Raw genomic sequence first — 22,703 nt, forward strand, 5'->3', positions numbered from 1 at the left:
CCGGCCCGGCCCAAAAAGTCATTTTGCATGAAAAGACGCTTGTGCTCAGCGTTACGCTGCATTGCTACAATAGCAGATGGGGTAGCAAAGGAGATTTCCCTTCATCTGAAAAAGCGTCAGAATTGCAAAACAAGATGTCCATCTGCTTGAGTGAATACAGCCGCTCCCATCTGCTAGGACTCATCACACCCACGCACGCAACTAAAAAGGACGACGTGCCGTTTACTTAAGAGAAATGACGGACGGGACCGTTTCAAGCAATTTTTAATTTTTTTTGCACACTTTTAAAAAAATGTTAGAAAACCGGAAGCCACTGGCGGACAAACTTGACGTGACGCAATCGGAATGGACTTCCGAACAGGAGCCCGCAATTTGCATGTGCCTAAATTCGCTTTCTCTACAAAAATAGTGGCAATAAAAAACACATGGTCATCACCCAACACTGACATCTGGACACACGTTTGTATATACGTAAAAATTTCCATTAGATGCATTTCCGTCATGCAAGTCAAGGTTCTTTGCAACCTTTCGGCATTGCATCGCCCGCCGTGAGAGGAAGTACGGTCGAAAAGGAGTGTGCTTTAAATCTCACCGGCTCAAAGGTTCACGCCACGCCTCCCATCCCGCCATCCTCTTTCTGCCGCTATCTCTCGGATACCTGAGGCAGCGCTCTGGGCCGAACGTGAACTCTCCTCCACCTCGCACTTTCCTGTGATGTCAGCGGAGAGGCGAGCGGCACCCGTTGTTCCCGTCTGCCGGAACAGATGGAAATCAGATCCGCTTCCTCCCCTCCTCTGCCAAACAAATGACCCAACGTTCCCGTCCCTAAAGTGGACCTTTGCGTATTCCGTGACCCGGCCGAGGCCCTCCCTGAACATCGATCTGGCTGGTAGAACCTGCTAGCTACCTGCCACTTTTGACTCTTTTTAGCCCTTCGGCCCCAACTTTGCAGGCTACGAGTGCACTGGGGCAAAAGCCAGACCAGGTCCCTTGGTTGCACACTTGCACAAAATACTAGGTCTTGGGTTGATCCATCACAAATGATTGGAGAGGGGAGGGGGCCGTGTGGGGAAGATGAGGCTTGGAAATGCAGGCAAGCCTCTCTTTCATTGGTGGGAAGAGAGAGAGAGAGAGAGAGAGAGAGAGAGAGAGAGAGAGAGAGAAAGAGTGCAAGGGCCAAGGAAGGAAGAAGAAAAAGTTTGTAGTCGGTTTCATCTGTTTTTGCGAAAGGGCCCTACTGTTGTTTGGCTTGAGCTTTTCCCGCGGAACCCTGGCGACGCGTCTCCCATTTGGTCCCCGTCTCCTCTCCTCGCCCCTGACCAAGGGTTGGCCAAGAAACCCTGAGAGTCCATCAGCTCCAGACCTAGAATCTCCCTGCGGGTCTCTCTCCCTCGGGACGACAGAAGCATCCCGCCTCCTCGGTCCAGGCTTCCGGTGCTATTGCACTTTTTCACGGCTGCTCCGGGATACGCCACGGAAGCGGGCGACAGCAGCGAGGTCAGCGACAAACTGCTCAGCGTCTCCGACAAGTGTTCGCTGTTTCCCGCTTGGCTGGACCCGCAACCGCCCAGGGAGGAGCCGATAACGATGCCCAGGTCCTCGTCCGAAGGGTCGATGGAGTCGTCCCGTGTGAAACCCGGGCTGGTGCTACCTCGCCCGCTGCTTTGGCTCCGCTGTTGGCCGACGGTGGCCTGCAGGGTGAGAGCCGATGACGGGCTGGGCCTCAGTCTCAGGCTTTGGAGCGGGGAAGAAACGCCGGTGCCGTCTTGACGGAGCGGGCACTGGTGCGGCGAAGGAGCTGCTGGCGAGTCGGTGTTTTGCGGTGGCGAGACGCTGAAGCTCAGGCCTTCTTCCAGGGTGGTCTGGAGGCTGCCTTCAGAGCTGCCGGTCGCTAGCGATGAATCGCTATGGGATGGATACTGCAAGAGTTGCCAAACAAATGACAGCGAGTTTTTTTTTTGTTCTGCAACAGTAAGCCCCGGCCGGCCCCTCCTTCCCACCTGACTACACAGGACCTTGCTACGGCCTCCAGGGGAACGGAACGCCGCCCAAGAAGCCGGGGAGGTCAATCTAAGGCCTCTGGACAACCTCAGGCTCCTGCTGCGGGGAGGTGGCGGGATGGCCGCTCCTGTCGAGTGGAAGAAGTCAGCAGGCGGAGAGACGCTGCGAGCTTCTTCTTTTCCCTCCGTCTTTCTTTCCTTGCTGCTGACGCCGGAAACGTCACCTTGAGAAGGAAAGGATGTCAATTTAGACTGCTTCATCCTGCTTTTACTATGTATTTATGGTTCCTTTCTGGCCACCTTGAGGAAATCATTTTGTTATGTCTACCACATTTCCACTCGCTGCCTCTTTATGCATATCGACTCACTCGGGCTGAAGTAATTTGTCTCCATCTCGACTTTGCAGAGCGTCCTGGGGAAATGGCCTAGACCTTGGACCTGGCTCTGGACAACCGTCTGGTGGCCCTTCTGACCTCCTCCTCCTCCTGTCGCCTCTTCAGAGCTGGATGATCCGCTGCCGCGCTTTCCCTGGGAGGGAGCAGACGACCTGGAGCTGAGGAGAGTCTTTTCCGATTCATTTTTAAAAATTAGCCCGAGGGTGCATTATCCACAAAATGATTATTAAAGTTCAGCTGAATCAGAGCTGAAAACGAAGCTGCTCGATTGAGGATTTTTAATTAGGCTTTTAGTCTTGCACTCTTTTCATATCAGCTCCTCTCAAATAGAACGCCGATTACGAAAACACGACTTAGTTCTTACAATAAATGTCCGGTGTTAACTTTGCGAGTAATTGCAGTGCGGATTGAATTGTGCTTTGTTTACAGCCATTTTCTGCACAAGAAAAACGGCTCATGCTAGAAGCTAATGCTACTCCACGAGACGCAGCTGTTATGCTTTTACTTTCCATTTCCATCCCTTTTTCCAAAGGTACATTCATTTTTGTCCAGGTTGAAAACGCTAACGTCAATCAAATACTGCAATGAACCGATTGACGCCATTTCCATGGGGCCAAAGCGAAGCCGGTGCTGACACTGGGAAAAGCAACAAAAAAAGTCTCTTTTCCCTCACTTGTGCACTTTCTTTAATGAGCTGTGAGGTGAGAGAAATGTTTGCTGATTGCAGAGCTTATCTCGCTATCCGGGAACAAGTAGTATTGGCCAATTAACGAGTAGAAAGGATGGATGATAAGGCATGCAGATAGAAATGGGATGGGGACGTAAACAGAAGAGAACTCCAAACGAGGAACAGGGTGCAGCAAGAGACACGGCAACGGGGGAGAACGTGCCGGAGAGATTTATTCGCTGGTGGGCAGCTGTTTAAGGCGTATGTACCTACTGGCTAAGCCATAGCAAACATGCTGGGCTTGGCTGAGATTCCCCCTCCCTCTCCTGCTCCACGCTGGCCTGCACCCAAAGACTTTGCCACATTTGTGTCAACACTAAATCCGGTCTTTTTCTATGAGCACGCTGGCTGTTATCGTTCACAAGTTGATGTGCCTGAAGAACATCCACGGTTTGGGGGGTTACTCCAACTTAATAATTCAATTACATGTACGTATTGCACACAAAAATATGTTGTTACCTAAAACCTATTTTGTAAATAATAATCAGTAAAGTAAAATACAACTGAACTGCACTTGGGGTGTGTTTCTCGTGTTAACCACCGGAGGGAGCCGCCACACACAATGATTGGCTCTTGTACCTCACTTTGAGAAGGCCAAGGCCAACAACTTCTCCAAAGCTAATCACTCAAATGTCAAGTACGTCGGAGGGACGCGTGTGCCCGTGCATATATCAAATAAGGTTACACTCGTTTTGCGAGTACCAGAGTAAAGTGTCAAGTGGAAAGACTGGCGGTGCTTAGCGCCACGATGCCCTCAAGGCCGAGCTCGTTCTCCGAGCGAGATAAATAAAGACACGTATTCGAGAAGGCAAGGTTTACAGTTCGCAAGAGAGCAGAGCGCAGCACAGCCATTAAAAGCCTTCTAATGGTCATCTGTTATTGCCTTCCGGAACGAATACAGAAAGCAACCAGTAGGCTCCTGGGTGATATTAGCGCTTCGCCTCGTGGGGAAGTAGGACAGATGCGGCAAATACAAATGAATGCTTGGAGGAATGACACCAATATCATGTTTTCAATGTACCTAAAGGCCATGTTTGGTCTTTTGACCCTTGTCCACGTCCAAGTGTTTACGGAAGCTCATAAGCCGCCATGAAATAGCTTTGGAGCTTCCGTAATGAAACAGAACATACAAGATGAGCGCCGGATCTTTGCTTTGCATTATTTACACGTCATTAAATGAAAGAAGGACGGCAGTGTTTCCCAGGCTTTTCACCTCACTCATCTCACCACCAACCTTGGTGTCTCGCACAAGCAGCTGGTAGGCGGCGTGCTCGTCCAGGCTGAGGTCATCGGGGAGGGCGGGAGAAGACGACTTGTCGGAGAGTTGCTCGGATTTCAGCGAAGCCTGCTCGATCTCCGCCATCCTGATCTGGTGTGAAGAAGTCGTCTCAGTTACTGGTGTCCCACACAGGGAGGGAGAAGTTCACCATTGCGCAATTAACCTCAACTGCTTTTGACTCCACTTTGAGAATTAAAATGTATTTGCAACACGCGTATTAGTTACAGCAGTAGCAGCAGCGAGCTTGGAGCTTGGGTGCTTCCATAAACACCAGACGATTGTTGTCGCTTGTGTGGACCCTCGTAAGGAATGAATGACAGAAAACACCTTTGCTGCACCATTCAACAGCTCCCGGCAGACTGAAATGGAGTCAGCCTCACCCGGGGGGGGGATGATCCCATGTCGTCTTTACGATGGAAATTGTGTCCCAATGCAGCTTTGTTGTTTCCCAAACACAGAAACAAAAAGGTGCACATAACTGGACGACGGAGGCTGTCCGAGGTTCACCCACCCACCTTCTCACACACAGACACACCGATAAAGGTTAATACAGCAGAAATAGATGGAGCAAAAGGAAGCAGAAATATGGAGACAGATTGACGGCTTGACAGCATCTGCAGACAGGTAGAAAACAGCACTGACACGTGACGTGACGTGACGTGAGGAGGTGGTGAAGGCCAGTTATTGCTTCTTCTGAGCTGGCCCGCTGCACTTTGTCACAGTGATGGACAACACTGGCACACAGGACAACACGTCGGGAAGTTTATCTGCTATATGCAACCCGCTGTCGACAAAATAACCCCACAAGTAGTAGGAGAGAGTTGCACGCATGCATGTTAGGGGAGCTTACATGCATCGACATCTGCTTGTGTGGAAAGTGGATAGCACAAAATGCATTCAATAATTCACACGGGCATGCTTCTTAGGCCTGCAAACACTTTCCATTTATGTATCAGATCAATGAAGCCCAAAGATTGTAACACACTATGCTCAAATGATGTTCTTTATATGTGTGTGTGGCCATTTTCACCAGTTGACCACAAATAAAATCTCAAATATCATGTTTGTGTAGTATGGCGTACATTAGGGGAGGCAGGGGAGTGAAAAATAATGATGAAATGAGCTTTGATTTCTTGGGTCTGTTTTCTATTCCAATCTTGTCAATGATATCAATCGGAAATGTACCGGTTTACTTTGCATAGTTACTCATCGAGTAGCTGTGCCTCAAATCAGATTGCGCAATCCCTCACCAAATGCTTTCAGATGCCTTGGGCTCTAATTGTATGTAGTCAGGCTAACATGTCATATTTGGGTATTGCATATTGAGTTTTTCCCATTTCATAAAAGCGTCACTAGAAAGTACAAGTTGAGGCAAGTAGTAATCTGCCTCACAAAAATATAGGCAATTGCTAGCAGGGATTTACAAGAGCCACCAGAATGCCTCACAAAACTGCTTGGTGTCTTCGACTCGATTAGCGAGGGCTTGCGTGGTGAATAAAGCAGCAGTAAGCAGTCTGTGCATTGAAAAAATTCACTCCACAGACAAAAATATCATCGACTGAATAAAGACCGGCTTCAAATTTGCACGTGCATTTGTGCACGTTTGTTAAGGTGGCATGAGGGCGGTACCTCTTGTGGGTGGCCCCTGCAGTCTTTACAGATGGGTCGAGGGGACGAGTAATGGTGGAAGACAGAACCAGAGAGATTGTCGATCATCAGCATCTCCCCTTCTAATGTATCCTTGATCAGAAGAGACACGCTGTCCAACCACTGGCTCTCCTGGAACACACACACGCACAAATACACACACACACATGCGTACACACACACGGGGATACGCACGCACGCACGCACACACACGGGACGCGGGCCAGCAGACCAGAATTGCACGCAGGCACAAAGGTGTGCACATGCCGACATGCGAGGACAAAGGACACGCAGGGAAATGCAAAGACAGCTGTCAGGGTCCAGGAAAAATGCCTTTATGCATGTCAAGATACAAAGTTACTGGTATGAAGCATCCATTTTTTTTTTTTTTTTTAAATGCACACGTCATCCACAACAAATGTGTGATCCGTCCGGATTTGACCCCTTTGGATCAAAGGAATTCCATAACAGGAGCACTTCACACCCTCATTAGCCAGTTGACATGTTTTTCTTCTCCAAGTTGGAGAACGTTGCAATTCCATCTGACACATTCAACCAAATGTTTGGGCCCTGGGCATTTGGTAAAAAGCATTTCAAACGGAGTCAGTCTGCTTTTCCTTCTAGTTCAACCAGTTGTTATTATTATGAAAAAATGACTTGTATTTAAGATATTAAAATCGACCATGGGTCATCTCACTGAAAAGTATAAAAGTATTATAATATTTACAGAGACCTTTTCTTGGGAAAAAAAAAAGTTACTCTGGTATTATATGGACTTTATTCTCCCACCGTTCTGCCCCGATAACGTTATTTTTCGGACTGCCTCCTACTACTAATTATGCAATCCCAGCAACATGAATAAATGTTTTGCCCCTCTAGCACATCCTCTCACCCACGTGGCGCTTTTCGACATTTGCGAGCGAGTCCAGTCGGTTGTGTGGAGGTGGCTAGATGGAAAGATAATGTTTGATTGACTGAGGTGGCCTATGTGCTGCCCTCTATTAATAACTCCATTACTGGACAACAATAGAGCCCGTCTGCTGGGAGTTGAGACAGACCGAGAGAGAAAGAGAGACATAGAAAGACAGCCAGAGAGAAAGAGAGAGAGAGAGAGAGATGAAATTAATTACAAGCTCTATCTGACTGTCACTGGTTGAGCTATTATCTCTCCTCTCCCCTTTACTTTTTCTCACTGACCGTGTGTGTGTGTGTGTGTGTAAAAGTGTCCTTTACCTGCTATCTATCAATAGTGTTGCATTGCAGCCAAAAGTTTACTGGGGGAGAAGATTGCCTGGCCAAGTCAGCAATCTGATCAAATCAATCAACTTGATCTTATAAAGCAGCTAGATTGACAGGATTACAGGTTTGTTATCTCACAAATACATTTTGCTTCAGTCGATAAAAAAGATTCTATTGGCATCTGCAAATGTTTGACTCATTAATAAGTTGAATGATTGACAAACGCCAAATAGTTTATAAATACAGGCATGCTTGAAGTTCCACTGTAGCTTCTTTGCCTCCTCTCTAATTTCATCTCCCATCATGGAGTCAGAATGAACGGAAGCAGTTTCTCAGCCACTTTGCATTTGTTTTTCATGATTTGGTGAATTTTGCAGCCAGCCAGCCAGCCAGCCAGCCAGCCAGCCAGCCAGCCAGCCAGCGCTGTTAAACGTGCCCACTTGTTCATTTGAGTCTTGCTTGACTAAACACACAGCCAGTCATATACAAACACACACTAAAGCCTGGGACTGAATAAATGACAGATCCCTTCGTGCAAATCACTTGAGAGAGAGCGCTAGCGCCTTCTCCCCGCTCGGCAATATGTTCCTCTATCAGCCAACGCCGAGCTAAAAATGGCTCCGTGTGTGTGCGTGTGGCTGAGAAGCCAAGGTGAAAGGCAGCCGATGAGTCATCTTAACGCGTGTTGGTATCATTAGCGGCTGACGAAATGAATGAAATGCGCCAGACTACGCGGAGAAAATGAGACGGGGCCAAGTGATTGTAACCGCTGCACATTCCAGCATCTTCTCACGGTGACGCCCAAAGCTTATTTCCAGCTTCCCTAAGCGACTAATTGCGATGCACGGCTGACCGGCGTGACCTTTGACAAGCCAGTCGGTCTCCAATGAGCCCTCGGAAGACGACGCTGGACCGAGCTATATTCGCTGGGCCACGTGTAAATGTCGAAATACGTCTATGAATCAAGATCCCCGGCCGGCAGATGTCTACGACAAGCCCTGAAAGCTTCAATAAAATTACATTTTAAGATATGAGATAAAAACTGGAATTGTAAAAAGAGAGGACAACCACATAACATGGCTGTCAATTTGATGAAAAAAGGCAAGGAGTTTTTTTTTTTTTTTTTTAGGGCAGCATCAATCAAATCATCATAATTCATCATTTTGTTTTCTCCCTATTGATGCACTGAGGAGGTAGAGGAGGTACTCTGAGAATACACAAGCAGTGGTGCCGTCATTTTATTCGGGCTGTAAATATTATAGCTTTTTTTCACATCAGGACTTTTGGAAGAACTTTTATGCTTGTTGTACTGGTAGATAAAATGATCAGGTCTCTTTGCAGATTGTAATAAGTCACGTCACGTGAAAATGATCTCACTGTAACCTTTGAAAGGACGACTGACCCAAAACCCGACTTTTAAATACTAAATGGAGCAACTGAAAGATTCGGATTAATTGTTGGTTTTCTTTTGCCTGGTGACATTGTGAAAGGCAAACACGCACACACACACACACACACACACACACACACACACACACACACACGCACACACACACACTCGTGCACACCGAGAAGGACACTCACTTCATGTGCTGGTGAGTACAAGGGCCGGTTGGAGTCAGCGGCGCTGTACGGCAAGGCGTGCCCGCCGGGCGCCGTCCGCATCCTCCCTCCCGCTCCTCCTTCGGTACCGGGGGCCGATCCGGCGGCGCCGCCGACGACGACTCCTCCTCTCTCCACCCCTCCGCCCCCGCAACCGGGGGCGCCCATGCAACAGAGGGTGCCCTGGGCCAGCTCCAGCTCAATTTCTGCATCCATCTCCGCCTCCTCTTGGGCCTCCTTGTTGGAGTCGTCCAGGTGCTTCATCAGCACGGCCACCACCACATTGATGAGCACAAACTGGGCGGTGAGCACGAAGGAGACAAAGTACATGGGCGAGATAAACTGAAGGCTGGGATTGCAGGCGTAGTCCACATCAGTGCCGTGATCTGGTGGGCACTCCCGCAATGTGTCCTGGAGACAGAGGATGGAGGGATGGAAGGATGGATGGAGATCAGTGGACGTCAACCAGCTACATTGGTTTACTTTCGTGTCAATGTTGATGCTAATGCTAGTTTGCATGTTGCAGTGGAGGCAAGTCACTCTGAAAGTATTTCACATAATTCCTTCTCCTCCTTCTCCTCCCCCGTGTCGCCTAGGTGGGAGCGAGGATAGCTGGAGGAGGTACGCATGCATTCAAGGGTAATTAGTGTTTGGTGCGCGTACGCAGTGAGCCGCAGTCGCTTCCCTACACATCAGAGCGGAAATTTGTGTAGCCCTTTGCTGAGCCAGCACATTTCTCCTCCATCGCTTAAGACAACGGATAGTTTGTCTTTTATCCCTCTCGGGGGCGTCTTGGCCGTTTGCTTGGGTGAACATTTTGACTTGAATCCTTTCAGACGTTCTTTTGGAAGTGCGCCGGTCGGTCGGTCGGTCCATCCGCTATTGAGGAAGTGAGCGTGCAGAAAAGGGAACGCACCTTCATGATGCCATTCCAGTTGTCGCCCGTAGAGACTTGGAACAAAGTCAGGAAGGCCATGCCAAAGTTCTCAAAGGTAGCGTGACGACTCATGCCCTCGCACGGGTAGTCTTGATTGCAAACTGAGGAGGAGAAGAGCAAAAGCAGAGGAAAATACACATCTTGAGATTTCCGGCACGACATTGCAAAAAAAACAGGAAAATCAGCTGCTAAGCTACCTCAACGTCCTTTTTTTGATTAATAGCAACACGACCTGTTGCCTGCTTTGTCCTTGAGCTCGAATCCCCAAAATAGACTCAAGCATGACCTCAAGATAAAGACACGTTTCTCCAGCACTGCAGCAATTTAACAAGATGGAGAGTAGCTTCGCTAGCGACGTGGCATTTAAGGACATGACTTGTTTCAGAGTGCCCGAGAGTGGCTTGATTCCCTGTTGGCTAACTGCGAGAGAACTAATGAAAAGAGTTTAAGGATGGATGCATAGATGCATGGATGCATGGATGGATGGATGGATAGATCCATAGATGCATGGATGGATGGATGGATAGATCCATAGATGCATGGATGGATAGATCCATAGATGCATGGATGGATAGATGCATAGATGCATGGATGGATGGATGCATAGATGCATGGATGCATAGATGGATGGATGCATAGATGCATGGATGCATAGATGCATGGATGCATAGATGCATGGATGCATAGATGCATGGATGGATAGATGGATGGATGGATGCATGGATGGATAGATGGATGGATGCATGGATGGATAGATGGATGGACGCATGGATGCATGGATGGATGGACGCATGGATGCATGGATGGATGGACGCATGCATAGATAGATAGATGCATAGATAGATAGATAGATAGATAGATAGATAGATAGATAGATAGATAGATAGATAGATGCATAGATGCATAGATGCATAGATGCATAGATGCATAGATGCATAGATGCATAGATGCATAGATAGATAGATGCATAGATGCATAGATAGATAGATAGATAGATAGATAGATAGATAGATAGATAGATAGATAGATAGATAGATAGATAGATGAAAAGATGCTGCTTCAATGAGCACCAGCTGGATTTGGTTTAACGCTTACATGGAAAACCACTGGCGCCATCTTTGATCTGGAGCAATTTGCTCAAGGCAATTTTTACTGTAAGTGTTGAAAACACAAGTGGTCAGTATTTTTCATTTGGATGAAAAGGTCACTCACCAAGTTCTCCGAAAAGCTCTACTCCTAAGGCGGCGTAGATGAAAAACAGTAGCATGAAGAGCAGACCCAGGTTACCCACCTGAACACACAAACGGGAAAAGAAAGCTTTACAAAATGATACTTTTTGCTTTCATTTGAATAGTGAAGTCTGATGTCATCAGAACCATAGGTCACCTGCTGAACCTTTTTTTCTTGACCTCAAACAAACACTTGAGAGAAAGTGAGAGTTTCCCCGGGGAAGTGTTTAATTAGCCTGAGTTTTAATTACCTCGCTGTGCTCTTTTGGGACAGAGCAAAGGGCTCAGTGTTAATGAGAGCGGCTCAATAAAAAAACAAAGACGAGGAAGTCGGAACCGACTCACGCTAGCCTCTGAAAACAAATGCTCTTTTTTTTTTGGTAGGCTTTGTATTACTTTGGGATGGTCAGCAGGAATGATGAGCGTGTGTGTGTGTGTGTGTGTACCTGAGGCAGGGCTTGGACCACCGTATCCAACAGGGCTCGCATTCCTGTGGCCATTTTCAGCAGCTTCAGGACTGTGCCAACGTGCGGGAGGGAGGAAAAGACATGAAATGAGGACAGTCAGCTACAAAGTGTGTGAGATGAGGTAAACATGGTACGCACCTCGTGCTATTCTCAGCACTCTCATGATCCTGATGATAGTGGGGTTGATGGGCAGCGCGGCGCTTATCTCAATCTCCTCCAAAGTGATGCCCATCACGGACAGAAGCACAATGGCAAGGTCCAGCTGGTTCCACCTGATACATGTACAATATACGTCTGTTTAGCTCTAGATAGGCCTTACATATTTCTATTATATTATTATTTCGATTATATTATTGATGCTAATATTTCTTATAGGTGGCGTCTAAGCACTACTTTTTAGCCTGTGGTAATTGAACATCAAGTCACTTCTTGGCCCGCTCGGTGTGGATTTTTGCGGTCGTCTTTGCGCTCCAGTTCATTTGTTACTTTGTATCCTTTGCTAGAGGATCAATAGCTGCTTAGTAAACTCCCGTTGGCCCGTGTTACTTTATAGTGAGCTGCGGTCTGGCCAATTTACAAAATTGGACTTTGACAAACAACAATAGTTCTAAAAAGCTCCAGTGTAAATTGTTAATCTAAACGTACTGGCTTTTATTGTTGCCTTTTGTGTTGAAAAATAGGACTTGCTGCATATCATCGTATAAAATGCTCCTCGCTCAATTCCCGTTTGATCTTATTGTGGTAAATAAAACGCTCTGCTTTAGCGCCTTTGGATTGGGAGACAGCAGCAGGTTTTTTTTTCTTAATTTTTTTTTTTCTCAGATGCAGGAACATAACAATGTCCGATTGGGACTCAATGAGCTTTTAACTCAACCAAGGATGAGCGAAATGAGTGCAAGTCTCACATTTTGTGAGCCCTTGACTGCTTTTAATGTGACCTGACAGCCACTGGAGCCAGAAAAAAATAAAAATAAAAAAAATGACACGATGCACCATGACCACTCGTGTCTGTTGGTGACACGTAACATTTGACGCATTATTATGTGACACATTCTCTCGCTATTCGCCCAGCCTAGCAAGAATGCTGCCAGGAAGTACAACGGTATGAGAAATCGAAGCAAAAGTGCTGAAATGATCGGGACATTTGTGCACATTAGGCCCAACCGAGTAATACGATGACCTTTCACCCCCCTCTTGTTAGGTACAAATAATTGAACTGATGAGACACAAATTTCTTTGCACTTTTGAAAATATAATGATTCTCCATTTTCAGGCTACACATTGAAAAGATAAATGATTGCCAACTCAGCCCAAAGTTTCTGATGATTATTCAAAGGAACGATTCACAGCCTAGCACGTCGGCACAATCATGAAGAGATCCCCAGCGCACCTTTCTTTGAAGAAGCGGCGGAAGCCGAAGGCGATGAGCTTGAGGATGGATTCCAGCACGAAAGTGGAGGTGAAGAAATAATTGCAGTACTTCAGAGCCAGATCTAGAGACTGGGAAAAAGACAATCAAGAGCTAGGTGCGAGCGTCAAGTGTGCCATCTGTGCGCAGCCAGGCTGGGGGGAGAGTCAGCCAGGAGGGGAAACGGCGGGCCAGAGGCATGATCATCTATTTGGAAAAATGCAAACATCCCATTGGAGTACAAAGATAGCATAGATATGCAGCCTGAAATTAAAATGTCATCCCAAATGAATGATTATTATCATTGTTATCGCGCTCTCTCTCTAACCTTATTTTAATGGCTAGTTGGTACATAAGGGGTCAAATTTCTTTTTTTTGGTTGATTGGATAGCAAAAAAGGTCTCATTAGAAATGACTGAACAGGTATTGTGCAATCAAGACCATTGTATCGGCTGCCGATTTCTGGAGGCCATGTTTTGAAATAACGGTGCAAAATGTCCTCCCCTTAAGAACAAGCTTGCCCCCAAAAAAAGCAGGCGTCAGAGGTGGCCCAATGTCGGTCTTACGCGAGGTTGATTGTAGTGCTCGAGGGACATGGTGATGACGTTGATGCAGATGATGAAGGTGATGATGAGGTCCAGGTAGTGGTTTGTGCACAGCGTGTGGATCATCAGCCGCACCTTGCTGTAGCTGGCGTAGTAGGGAAGCTTTTGGGCTTCTGTTGGCCGAACACAAGATAGCCCAGTCATTTGCATCTTCATAAAAGGATCAAATAAAGATGATGGATAGCCATTTTTAGCGCCATCATATATTGTGTGCTTGGAATTTACACCCGCTTGACACTTTCAAAACAGCTAAGTGTCCCGTCACGCTTAATTTAGTGTGGGCTGGAAAGGTTCTTTTTTGGCACTCCACCCAAGAGCTCGTTGAATTATTTGCTGCTTTTTTTTCCTTTGTCGTGCTGACGAAGCTAGGGCACCAAAAACATACTAGCCTCACCAAAATATAAACTAATTCCTAAATAACCTTCAGCCGACTATATATTCAATAAGGTCCGTCCTGCCCCTGTTGCGGCCCGCCCGGTCTTACTTCTCCTCTTTTTTTCCATACGCCGCTGCCGTTTCTCCTCACGCCTCTTGGCCTCCTCCACTTCCTGGTGCTGGCGGCACTTGTGAAAGTTCTCCACCACAACGCCGACAAACATGTTGAGGACGAAGAAGCTGACGATGAGGAGGAAGGAGATGAAATAGAGCAGCATCCAGGGGTTGTTGTTGGTCACAGGCTTCGCGTTAGGTTTGTCCAAGTGTGAAGAAAAGAGTCATTTGATGATTTCAAAGTGACATTGGATGACTTGACAGTCGGAAAGTGTTTACCTGCTGGTCCACAGCGACGGCATCCAGACCGTGATACATGATGTTGACCCAACCGTCCTTAGAGGCCAGCACAAACAAGGACATCAGGGCCTAGAAACAAACAAAAAAAAAAAACACAATGCAAAGTCTGAAATCTAAACAATGTTCCTCATAGGATAAAGAAAAAGAGCACCAACCTGCCCCAAATTGTCAAAGTTGTACTTATGGTGAACCCACTTGTAGTTGGCTTGCAGACAATCGGATTTGTTGGTGATGTTTTTCACATCAGGCCCCAAGCAGTAGAAAAACTTGCCTTTAAACAGCTGTTGGAAAAGTGGATGACAAACAAATGAGTCTGGGCTCAGAGAAATAATGAGCTGATCTCCAGCTAAGAAGGTTTTGCCGTTTCTTTAAATGACGACGAGGCAAATGAATTCTGCGATAACAAGATAATCAAAAATCAGCCCTGCACGGCGCGACTCGAGTAGATGATGAAATATACGCAAAGCCGTGCCACATTGCCGTGTCCTACCTGGACCCCGAGAATACCAAAGATGATGAAGAAAGCGCAGCAGATGAGGACAATGTTGCCGATGGGTTTGAGAGAGGTGATGAGGGTCTCCACCACCAGCTTCAGACCTGGAGCTCTGCTGATCACCCTGCAGAGTGTCAAAAGAAAGTCACAAATGTGAAAAGGACCAATAAGAATCATCCGATCCTATATTCCTCAGCCACGCCTTGCTTTGACCGCACCTGAGAGGACGTAGCGTCCTGAGCAGACGGAGCACTCGAAGCACTCCCAGGATCTTGGCCCCGCCCGCCATTGACACCACAATGTCAATTAAAGACACAAAAACCAGGAAGCCATCCAGAATATTCCAGCTGCTCCGCAAATATGCCTGCTCCCCCATGTACAGGCCCATGGAAACCACCTGGAGAGAAAAATAAGCAAGGTGAAACTGATTTACAGACTCGGAATATCTGCAGACGGCAATCAATTGCTTGGCCGCTGCACCCACGAATAAAGATGGGGGGGAGGGGGAGGGCGGGGGCGACCCAGTGAAATATCGAGCAACATGCTGACCACTTCATCAAGCCTGCTGTGTTGTGCCTTTTACTTGGCTGCATCTTGTACACTAACACTAAGCTCAGCAGTGGAGTCCTGCAGAGAGATGAATGCTACACACACACACGCACGCACACGCTCGCCAACACGTGTTATTTGGACGCACAAGGCTCAGACAGACCGAGACACACAGGGATACATGTACGGCTCGGCCGGGGGGCTGACAAGTCTGCGGCTGCTTGACGGCGCGTGATTGGTTAATAATTGATTGCCCCAATGCATAATGGATGGCCCACTTGTGCCAAAGAGAAAACAGAGACTAGCAGTGGGAGGTGGAAGGAGAAGAAGAAGAAACAAATAAAACAACAAAGGGGACTTATGTGGAAGGATTAACTGTGGTGGCTCATGGGCTGCATTTTAAAGCTCCAGTAAAAAGTTACCTTGAGTGTCATCTCGCCCACAAAGATGGCAGTAAAGATGTAGTTGGATATAGTGAGGAACACCCTTTCCTGAATCGGAAGAGACAACAAGAGCGGGTGACGCTAACAAATATGACAAGAGGGACTAGTAAAGCCTTCCTTATTGTTCCTTTTATCTCGTAAAAGTTCATTTGGCTTGAATTATTGCCAGTCGGAAGCAATAACTTCAATGGCACCCATCAGGCTGTTCTCCGTTCATTTTTGCAGGATTTTTTTTCCCCAGAAATGTTTTATTTTGATCAGCAAAGCCATTTTTTTTATTTTTGTTTTACTTTTTCAAACCAAAATGGTTTGACCACGTAATAATTCCCAACAGAATTTGGACTTGTAAATAGTCTTGAGTCATGCAATTGCTTTACCAAGCTGCCCTGGAGGATCTTGGGTCTCTCGAGAGCCACCGTGATGCAATTGGAAAAGATGAAGGCCAGCACCACGTAATCAAACAACTTATGGGCGATGATGGACTGGCAGATCTGACGGAACCTAAACCCGGAAAAACGAATGAAAAAAAAAAAGGAGATGACAACAGGAAATGCAATTATCGTTTGACTGTAACGATTCAAATCCCTCCAAATCATGACGAGCCCCGCCCGAACCCGGCCAGCTTGCTGTTGCGATGCACAACATCAAAAGCCATACAATATACATTTCCAAATTTGCCACGCGGCAGCGTTGGTGCCGCCCAAAAGCAATTAAATATCCTCACAGCAGAGCGGATTGGAATGGGTGGAAAGAAAATGGACAAAATGAAAAGAAGAATCACTTTTACAAGGCATGCGGCAACATTTCAATGCATTTGTTATTAAAGATGAAGCGGGAGATTAAAGACAGCCTCTCCGTGACTGTGTCTCCAAATGCCAATCGATACTCTAATGGAGTCTTGGTCGTCTCTTTCGATAAGATGGAGGGAGGGAGGGAGGGAGGCGCGAGGGGCACTATTTGTCTTCGTTGCTGTGAAATTTCCTCAAAGCAACGCGCACAAATGACATCACAACGGCGGACTCACCTGTTCTGCGGCGAGAAGAGAAAAATGGACCAGTCCTGTCTGGTCTCGCACCAGTCCGGCTTGTGCGCCTCCAACATTTTTTGGATGCGGAAACACAAGCTCTGCGACAAAAACAGCCATCGGGCCTCATCAGTCACAGGTTTTAGGTGAGCCTAAAAATACCCCGAGCTAGCTCCACATCCCCGAGGCGTCAATTATTGACACTATTGAAAGACGTATAGAAACAGCTTGGAAGCAACATCTGCGTAAATGCTCCTTTCTAATTAAGCGTTGCTTATTTACAACGGAAACAATCGAGGCTCTCTCTCTCTCTCCCTAAAGTGGCGACTTTCCGCAAAGTGCTTATGAGAGCGGGAGATGTGTAAACGCTTGTACTAAAACAACAGACGATAATGGCGGGCTTACGGTTGCTCGTAATTCTTTCGACTCCATCTGTGGAATGAGATGCTTTTATATGTCAAGATCGGAGAAGCGACCGTGTCGACTCGTCTATATCTACTTACATAGTCCAGCTCGTCATCCATGTCTTCCTGGCCCTTGTTTCGTGTGTTCACTTGCGGAAAGACTTCTGAAATCAGTCTTTGGTGGTTTGTCCTACAAGTCTGCTCGGTTTGGTGTTTGGGAGGCGGGTGAAGAAGCTGTGCCAGAGGAGTCTTGCCATTACAGTCTTGGTACACTCCTCCCATGACGGCGGGACTCTCGAAGCCGCCACCGACGAGCGTCCCTCCGGGGAAGCTCTTCCTCTGGAGGGCCGCGGGGGAGACGGGGCGGTGCGCCAACGGGGGAGGATGCGGGACGCCCGGGACCTGGAGCAACTGGGGGAGCTCCAGAGACAGAGCCCGGCGGTCCCTCCTGGGTACAAAATGTCCCTGGAGGATAGGATGGCGAAGATGAAGCGTGTGAGACGCAACGGCGGGAGGCGAGAGAAGGCTTTCCTCCTCATCCGGGTGGACGCTGTGGAGGTGGCGGAGCGGGGAAGAGGAGGCACGGGGTCCCCGGATCCGGAGACTTCCCCCGACCACCCCTCCCAGACCTCCTAAGCCGTAGCCGTAAAAGGGCCTGGCCGAGGTGGAGGTGAAGGCCGGGCTCGCCGACGGAGACGATGAGGAGCAGGGGCGGCAACCCATCAGGCTGTTCCAACTGGAGCGACGAGTCCAAGGGGCCTGATGCTGGCGGCCCAGCGGGCGACCCCAGTTGTGGTAACCGCGGCCCGGATACTGAGAACCACAGATACGTATGTTGGAGAGACTTTGGATTTAGTCAGCTCCTTCACCGCCAACACGATTCAAATGGATCTTTGACGTCTATGGCCATCAATGGTTGTGAATGCGTTAATCAATAACACAAACTAGTCCGATAATTGCTCAAAATGTCTGAAAACAAGAAGGATCGTGCGACGACTAAAAGGTTGTGCCGTTGGACCAAGTAATTAACGGCTCCTCAACACTTTCCATGGAGTGCATTTTAATCAACTAAATGCCCTTTTTACTTGATCAAATAGTTGCTTTTGCAAATTAAAAAAAGCACGATAAAACCGATGATTTGCTGCCGAGGAAAGTCTCGCATCGATTGAGGAAAAGCCAGACGATCGGCAAAAATATGTCGTGGGCAAATATTTGGCGCCATATCAAAACCCGAATGAATTCAAGGCTTCTCGTTGACATACCGCAGCCCTCTGCTCCAGATTGGCCCTGCCGAGAGAAATGACACTGTTCTTCCTCGACCCGAGTGCAAAACTCAACCTCTCTCCAGGAAACAGGCCAGTAGCCAGCGGGCTCAAGTCCAAGTGTCCGTTAGGTGTCAGCGTGCAGATCTTTGGGTCTGCGTGGAAAAAAACAGGCAGAGTCCAAAGGCCATTGCATATATGAATAAACCCAAGAGCCAGACACCACGTGACGACATAGATCCAACATTTCTCTTCACTTTTTGACCTATCTGATTGAAAGTCCATTTCATTTTGCTCAAGTGACATAACGGCCAGTTAAGCGAGACACGGGACCCTTTAATCCGAGTTGAATCACCTCCAAAGAGCCAGCCATGAGCTCCTAATGGTGATACCCTGCCAGCAGGGTGTCCAATCTTTAAATAGTAAACACTTTAATGTGCTGCTAGATGCTCATTTATCGAGTGGGACGCTTTGGTTTATGCCAAGAGGGCGAAACGAGAAGAGTCGTGAAGAGAAATGTCAATCGCGCTCCGTAGGCAAGAAAAAGATGCTAACCCTACGGTGACAAAATGGCGTTTATGAATTTTTGCTGGAGAAATCCATACCAAGATTAATTCTTGAAATCAACAAGAACCTCTGATACCTGAGAGATGCAGAGAGTCCTGCTGCTCCTCAAAATTACAGGAAGACCTGTCATCATCTGAGTAAGAGCGGTTTGCATCTCCCTGCGGAAACAACACACAAGCAGAAAGAAATCAACATGGAATGAATGATCAAGCCGGAATGGGCAATACATGGGCACGCCGTCTTGTTTCTCACCTCAGCCTGAAAGCCTTCCACCAAGATGGCCACCAATAAATTGAAGAGAACATAGTTTCCGAACGTCATCAGCGCTACAAAGTAGAGGGCGGCGCAGGGTGAGGTGGAAGCCATGCCGTTGTACAACACCATATTCCAGTCCTCCTGAGTCAGAATCTACAAGCCGGTGCACAGATTGTAAACAGGACCTTTTTGCACGACGGGATCGGTGGTAAACGCGTGTACCTGAAAGACTGTGACGATGGCCCAGAGGAGGGAATCAAAGTTTTTCCTGTCAGGCACAGTGTCTCCCGCATCTGTCTTCAAACTGAACTTGCAACCAAAGATGTGCATCCCCAGGATACTGCAAGACGAGAAACATTTTAGAAAGCTAAACGACAGGAGTCCCGGTTAGGTTAGGTTAGCTTTGCTTGCAAGCTACCTGGTGGCTAGCCAAGCTTTTTCAGGAGACTCATTTCGGATACGTACTTGGCTTTTTTTTTTTTTATCATTCAAATTTGGCAGTGATGTTGACACTCTTCTTTGGTGTGTGTCAAATTTATGAGACATTTATTTTGCACTTTACAAGGTCTTTAAGCACGATGCATTATTGCTTATTAAAAGGCCAGAGTCTTTAGTTGACAAAATGGTTCTCTTGGGTAGCGTTCAAGTAAAAAAGAGCATCATTGTGAATTCTGGCGGGAACAAGCTCAATAAAATCAAATGTTTTGGGGAAACATCCTGACATAGATTTGCAGGTTAAGTACACTCTCTGCAGCATCTTTTGAGTGCCACTTGTGTTTTGCTTTAAGTGCCAAAATGTCCTTCAAGTTTTATAGCAGTTGAGTTCTTTACAGTCGGCAGACAGTCAAATTAGCATAAACATAATCAGAATTTTTATGGTCTAAGGAAAGCAAGCGGGAGCCAAAGAAAGAAGAAATTAGGATTTGGCACTTTAACAATTGACCTAATCCTACTGTTTTGAAGCCTTTGGGCTTAATGTCTGCTCAATGACCACACAGGACTTTAATCTTCTATTCCCTCGGATGATGCTTTAGATCACCGTTGCAATTTATGGCTGCTCTCGAGCAAAGCCCATCTCACTCTATGAAGAATGATAAACAACAAAGCGTCGAGAAATATTAGTCGCGGCACTCTTGATACCTGAAGATGAAGATGAAGAGCATGAGCAGCATACAGAAGGTCGCCACGTTGTCCATGGTCTTCATCAGAACCACCAACTGACGCCTCAGGGCGGGCATGAACCTGACCAGCTTGATGACGCGCAGGAGCCTGAAGGTCCTCAGCACCGACAAGCCGCCGTCCGCCTGACCGATAATCTCGCACACGCTGCAAAGTCCATTGGATCGGACATTAGAAGGCGGAACAATAAAAAAACAAAGAAAGAAAAAAAAAAAAAGACCTGATGATGACAATGATGCCGTCAAAGATGTTATACGGGTTCCTCAAGTACTCAAAAAAGCCAAAAGCCGTCAACTTGAGGATCATCTCCAGGGTGAACATGCTGGTGAAAACAATGTTGCAGATCTCCAGCACATTGGTCAGCTCCTCCGGCTGGGTAAAAAAAAAAACAACAACAACAAACCACTGAAGAGAGCAGCGGTGGGGTGACATGGATGGCAAACGTCTTCTGACGCCACCTCGGACTTCCAGTTTTTGAGTCAGCACACTAAAGAGGCGACAAGCCGCGCTGAAGTTGGCGGACCATGTCAGAGGCAAGGCTCGCTCACTCACACACCTCCATCCACCCATTTAATCCGCTTCTTTCATCCAATCTATCTCCATCCCCCTCCAGCTTCCCTAACTCTGCTTTTCCTTCCTTTTTTTCCCCAAAGTCTCATTATCAAGGAGAGCCATCTCTCTTGGAAATCAATATCGTCCTGTCCATCAGCGAAGAGGAGGAGAAAGGTGGTCAAGGCGAAAGGAACGCAAAGAAAAACGGGTGGAAGCAAATCAGGCGAAATGCAATGAGCTCAGTTGCGGCAATAAAAAAGAAAAAGTCTATAGAGCGCCATCGAAGCTGATCCGTTTATCTGAAAAGTGCTTGATAACACATCCGGAATGCTCCGAGCTCCACAAACATGCACTCCATCCAAAAAGGACACATTGCCAAAAGTGTTTTGGGACTGCAGTGTTTTGGCTCATGGCATGCTGACTTTTTACATCCACAATGAAAAGACGGAAAAACAACAGCGCAAGCCCACGTTTGACATTATCTGCACTCTTTTGTTTTTCTTCTCAGTACTTTATTCCCTTTTTTAAAGTCAACTATATATTTAATATGTATTCTTTTAATTTTGAAACATATTTGTGTTTATTTTTTCATATAATTTGATTATGTCAATAATGAATTAATAATTCTTAGTGGGACCTGCAAATATAAATGCTGCTTTTTTGCCACAATAGGAGCCTATCTGTTCTGGAGCTCCTGTTTTGGACGGGGTTAGACCTTGCCGCTGCAGAACAGACACAGCAGCACAAGCAGGAAGGACAACAAAAGCATTTGCGAGAGCCAACATGCAAATGCATGCGCTTGCACATATGGCCGCTTTGAAAGGCACACGCACAAACTCGGGGGAAACGGAGACGAAAAAATGCTGTGTAACCGGCATCCGTCTCCTTCTTCCCACCGCCTTCCTCTCCTCTCTTCTCCGCCTTCGTTTATTTTTAGAGTCTTTGGAGACGGGCGGGAGAAAGCAGCTATTCCGTACACCGTCAAAGAGTGCGGGGGTGGACGGGAAAGAGAGGCACCATTGTGGAGGAGTCAGAGAGAAGCCAAGGCACTTGGGGTAAAGCGGGAAGGACGGATGGGAGGAAGGAAGGAAGGAAAAGTGCTGGAAAGGCAGGAAGCAAAGTGGGCACGAGAAGGGATTCTTTGAGAAAATAATTAGAAAAGGGAGGGAGGGAGGGAGGGAGGAGGTGAGAAATACAAAAAAACAGCAACATTGAAAGCAGGGGTGCCAAACTCATTTTCGTCGCAGGCCGCATCCTAGTTTCCCTCGGAGGGGCCATTCAAATCTGATGAATAACTAGTTTTGAAATCAGAGACCGGTAAAAACTGTTGAAATATTTGAAAAAGACTAACGGTAATAAAAGGTCGAAGCAATATCAATACAAAATGTGTCTTTGCGGGCCACATCAAACGATCGTATCTGCTCCCCGGCCGGGCCTGGAGTTTGATAGCCATGTGTTTGCTTGGCAGCTTTCTCCGTCACGTGAGCTGACAGGAGTGGCTGTCAGAAGCACGGCCAATGTTAAATGCCAGCGGGCTAAATGTTCGCACCTCTGTCGGGAAAGCATCCCGGCGGCGACACGCACGCTCAAGTGGATTTTATATGGCTTGATCTTCGTTAGCAGTGATGCCGTTGGAAATGGTTTGGAAAAC

The 22,703-nt window shown here is 47.2% G+C and overlaps 1 protein-coding gene across 1 annotated transcript in view; it reads right to left on the reverse strand.

The window, feature by feature from the left end:
- Positions 1–248: 248 nt before the first annotated feature.
- Positions 249–22,703, reverse strand: part of cacna1ia (calcium voltage-gated channel subunit alpha1 Ia) — a 35,465-nt gene continuing 13,010 nt past the window's right edge. The window contains exons 9-35 of the mRNA XM_061303933.1: positions 20,721–20,872; positions 20,462–20,647; positions 19,544–19,661; positions 19,319–19,474; positions 19,143–19,224; positions 18,500–18,654; positions 17,337–18,050; positions 16,834–16,934; positions 16,187–16,310; positions 15,789–15,857; positions 15,036–15,214; positions 14,815–14,941; positions 14,480–14,605; positions 14,304–14,393; positions 14,020–14,212; positions 13,497–13,648; positions 12,913–13,022; positions 11,661–11,794; positions 11,502–11,572; positions 11,039–11,117; positions 9,806–9,927; positions 8,872–9,300; positions 6,031–6,177; positions 4,357–4,491; positions 2,369–2,528; positions 2,001–2,224; positions 249–1,919 (exon numbers count right to left, since the gene is read on the reverse strand). Of these exons, the coding sequence (XP_061159917.1) occupies positions 1,212–1,919; positions 2,001–2,224; positions 2,369–2,528; positions 4,357–4,491; positions 6,031–6,177; positions 8,872–9,300; positions 9,806–9,927; positions 11,039–11,117; positions 11,502–11,572; positions 11,661–11,794; positions 12,913–13,022; positions 13,497–13,648; positions 14,020–14,212; positions 14,304–14,393; positions 14,480–14,605; positions 14,815–14,941; positions 15,036–15,214; positions 15,789–15,857; positions 16,187–16,310; positions 16,834–16,934; positions 17,337–18,050; positions 18,500–18,654; positions 19,143–19,224; positions 19,319–19,474; positions 19,544–19,661; positions 20,462–20,647; positions 20,721–20,872 (5,043 nt within the window). The 3' untranslated portion in view covers positions 249–1,211. The remainder of the gene's footprint in view (positions 1,920–2,000; positions 2,225–2,368; positions 2,529–4,356; positions 4,492–6,030; positions 6,178–8,871; positions 9,301–9,805; positions 9,928–11,038; positions 11,118–11,501; positions 11,573–11,660; positions 11,795–12,912; positions 13,023–13,496; positions 13,649–14,019; positions 14,213–14,303; positions 14,394–14,479; positions 14,606–14,814; positions 14,942–15,035; positions 15,215–15,788; positions 15,858–16,186; positions 16,311–16,833; positions 16,935–17,336; positions 18,051–18,499; positions 18,655–19,142; positions 19,225–19,318; positions 19,475–19,543; positions 19,662–20,461; positions 20,648–20,720; positions 20,873–22,703) is intronic.

Source organism: Syngnathus typhle, linkage group LG17 (genome assembly GCF_033458585.1).
Source record: "Syngnathus typhle isolate RoL2023-S1 ecotype Sweden linkage group LG17, RoL_Styp_1.0, whole genome shotgun sequence".
Lineage (NCBI taxonomy): Eukaryota > Metazoa > Chordata > Actinopteri > Syngnathiformes > Syngnathidae > Syngnathus > Syngnathus typhle.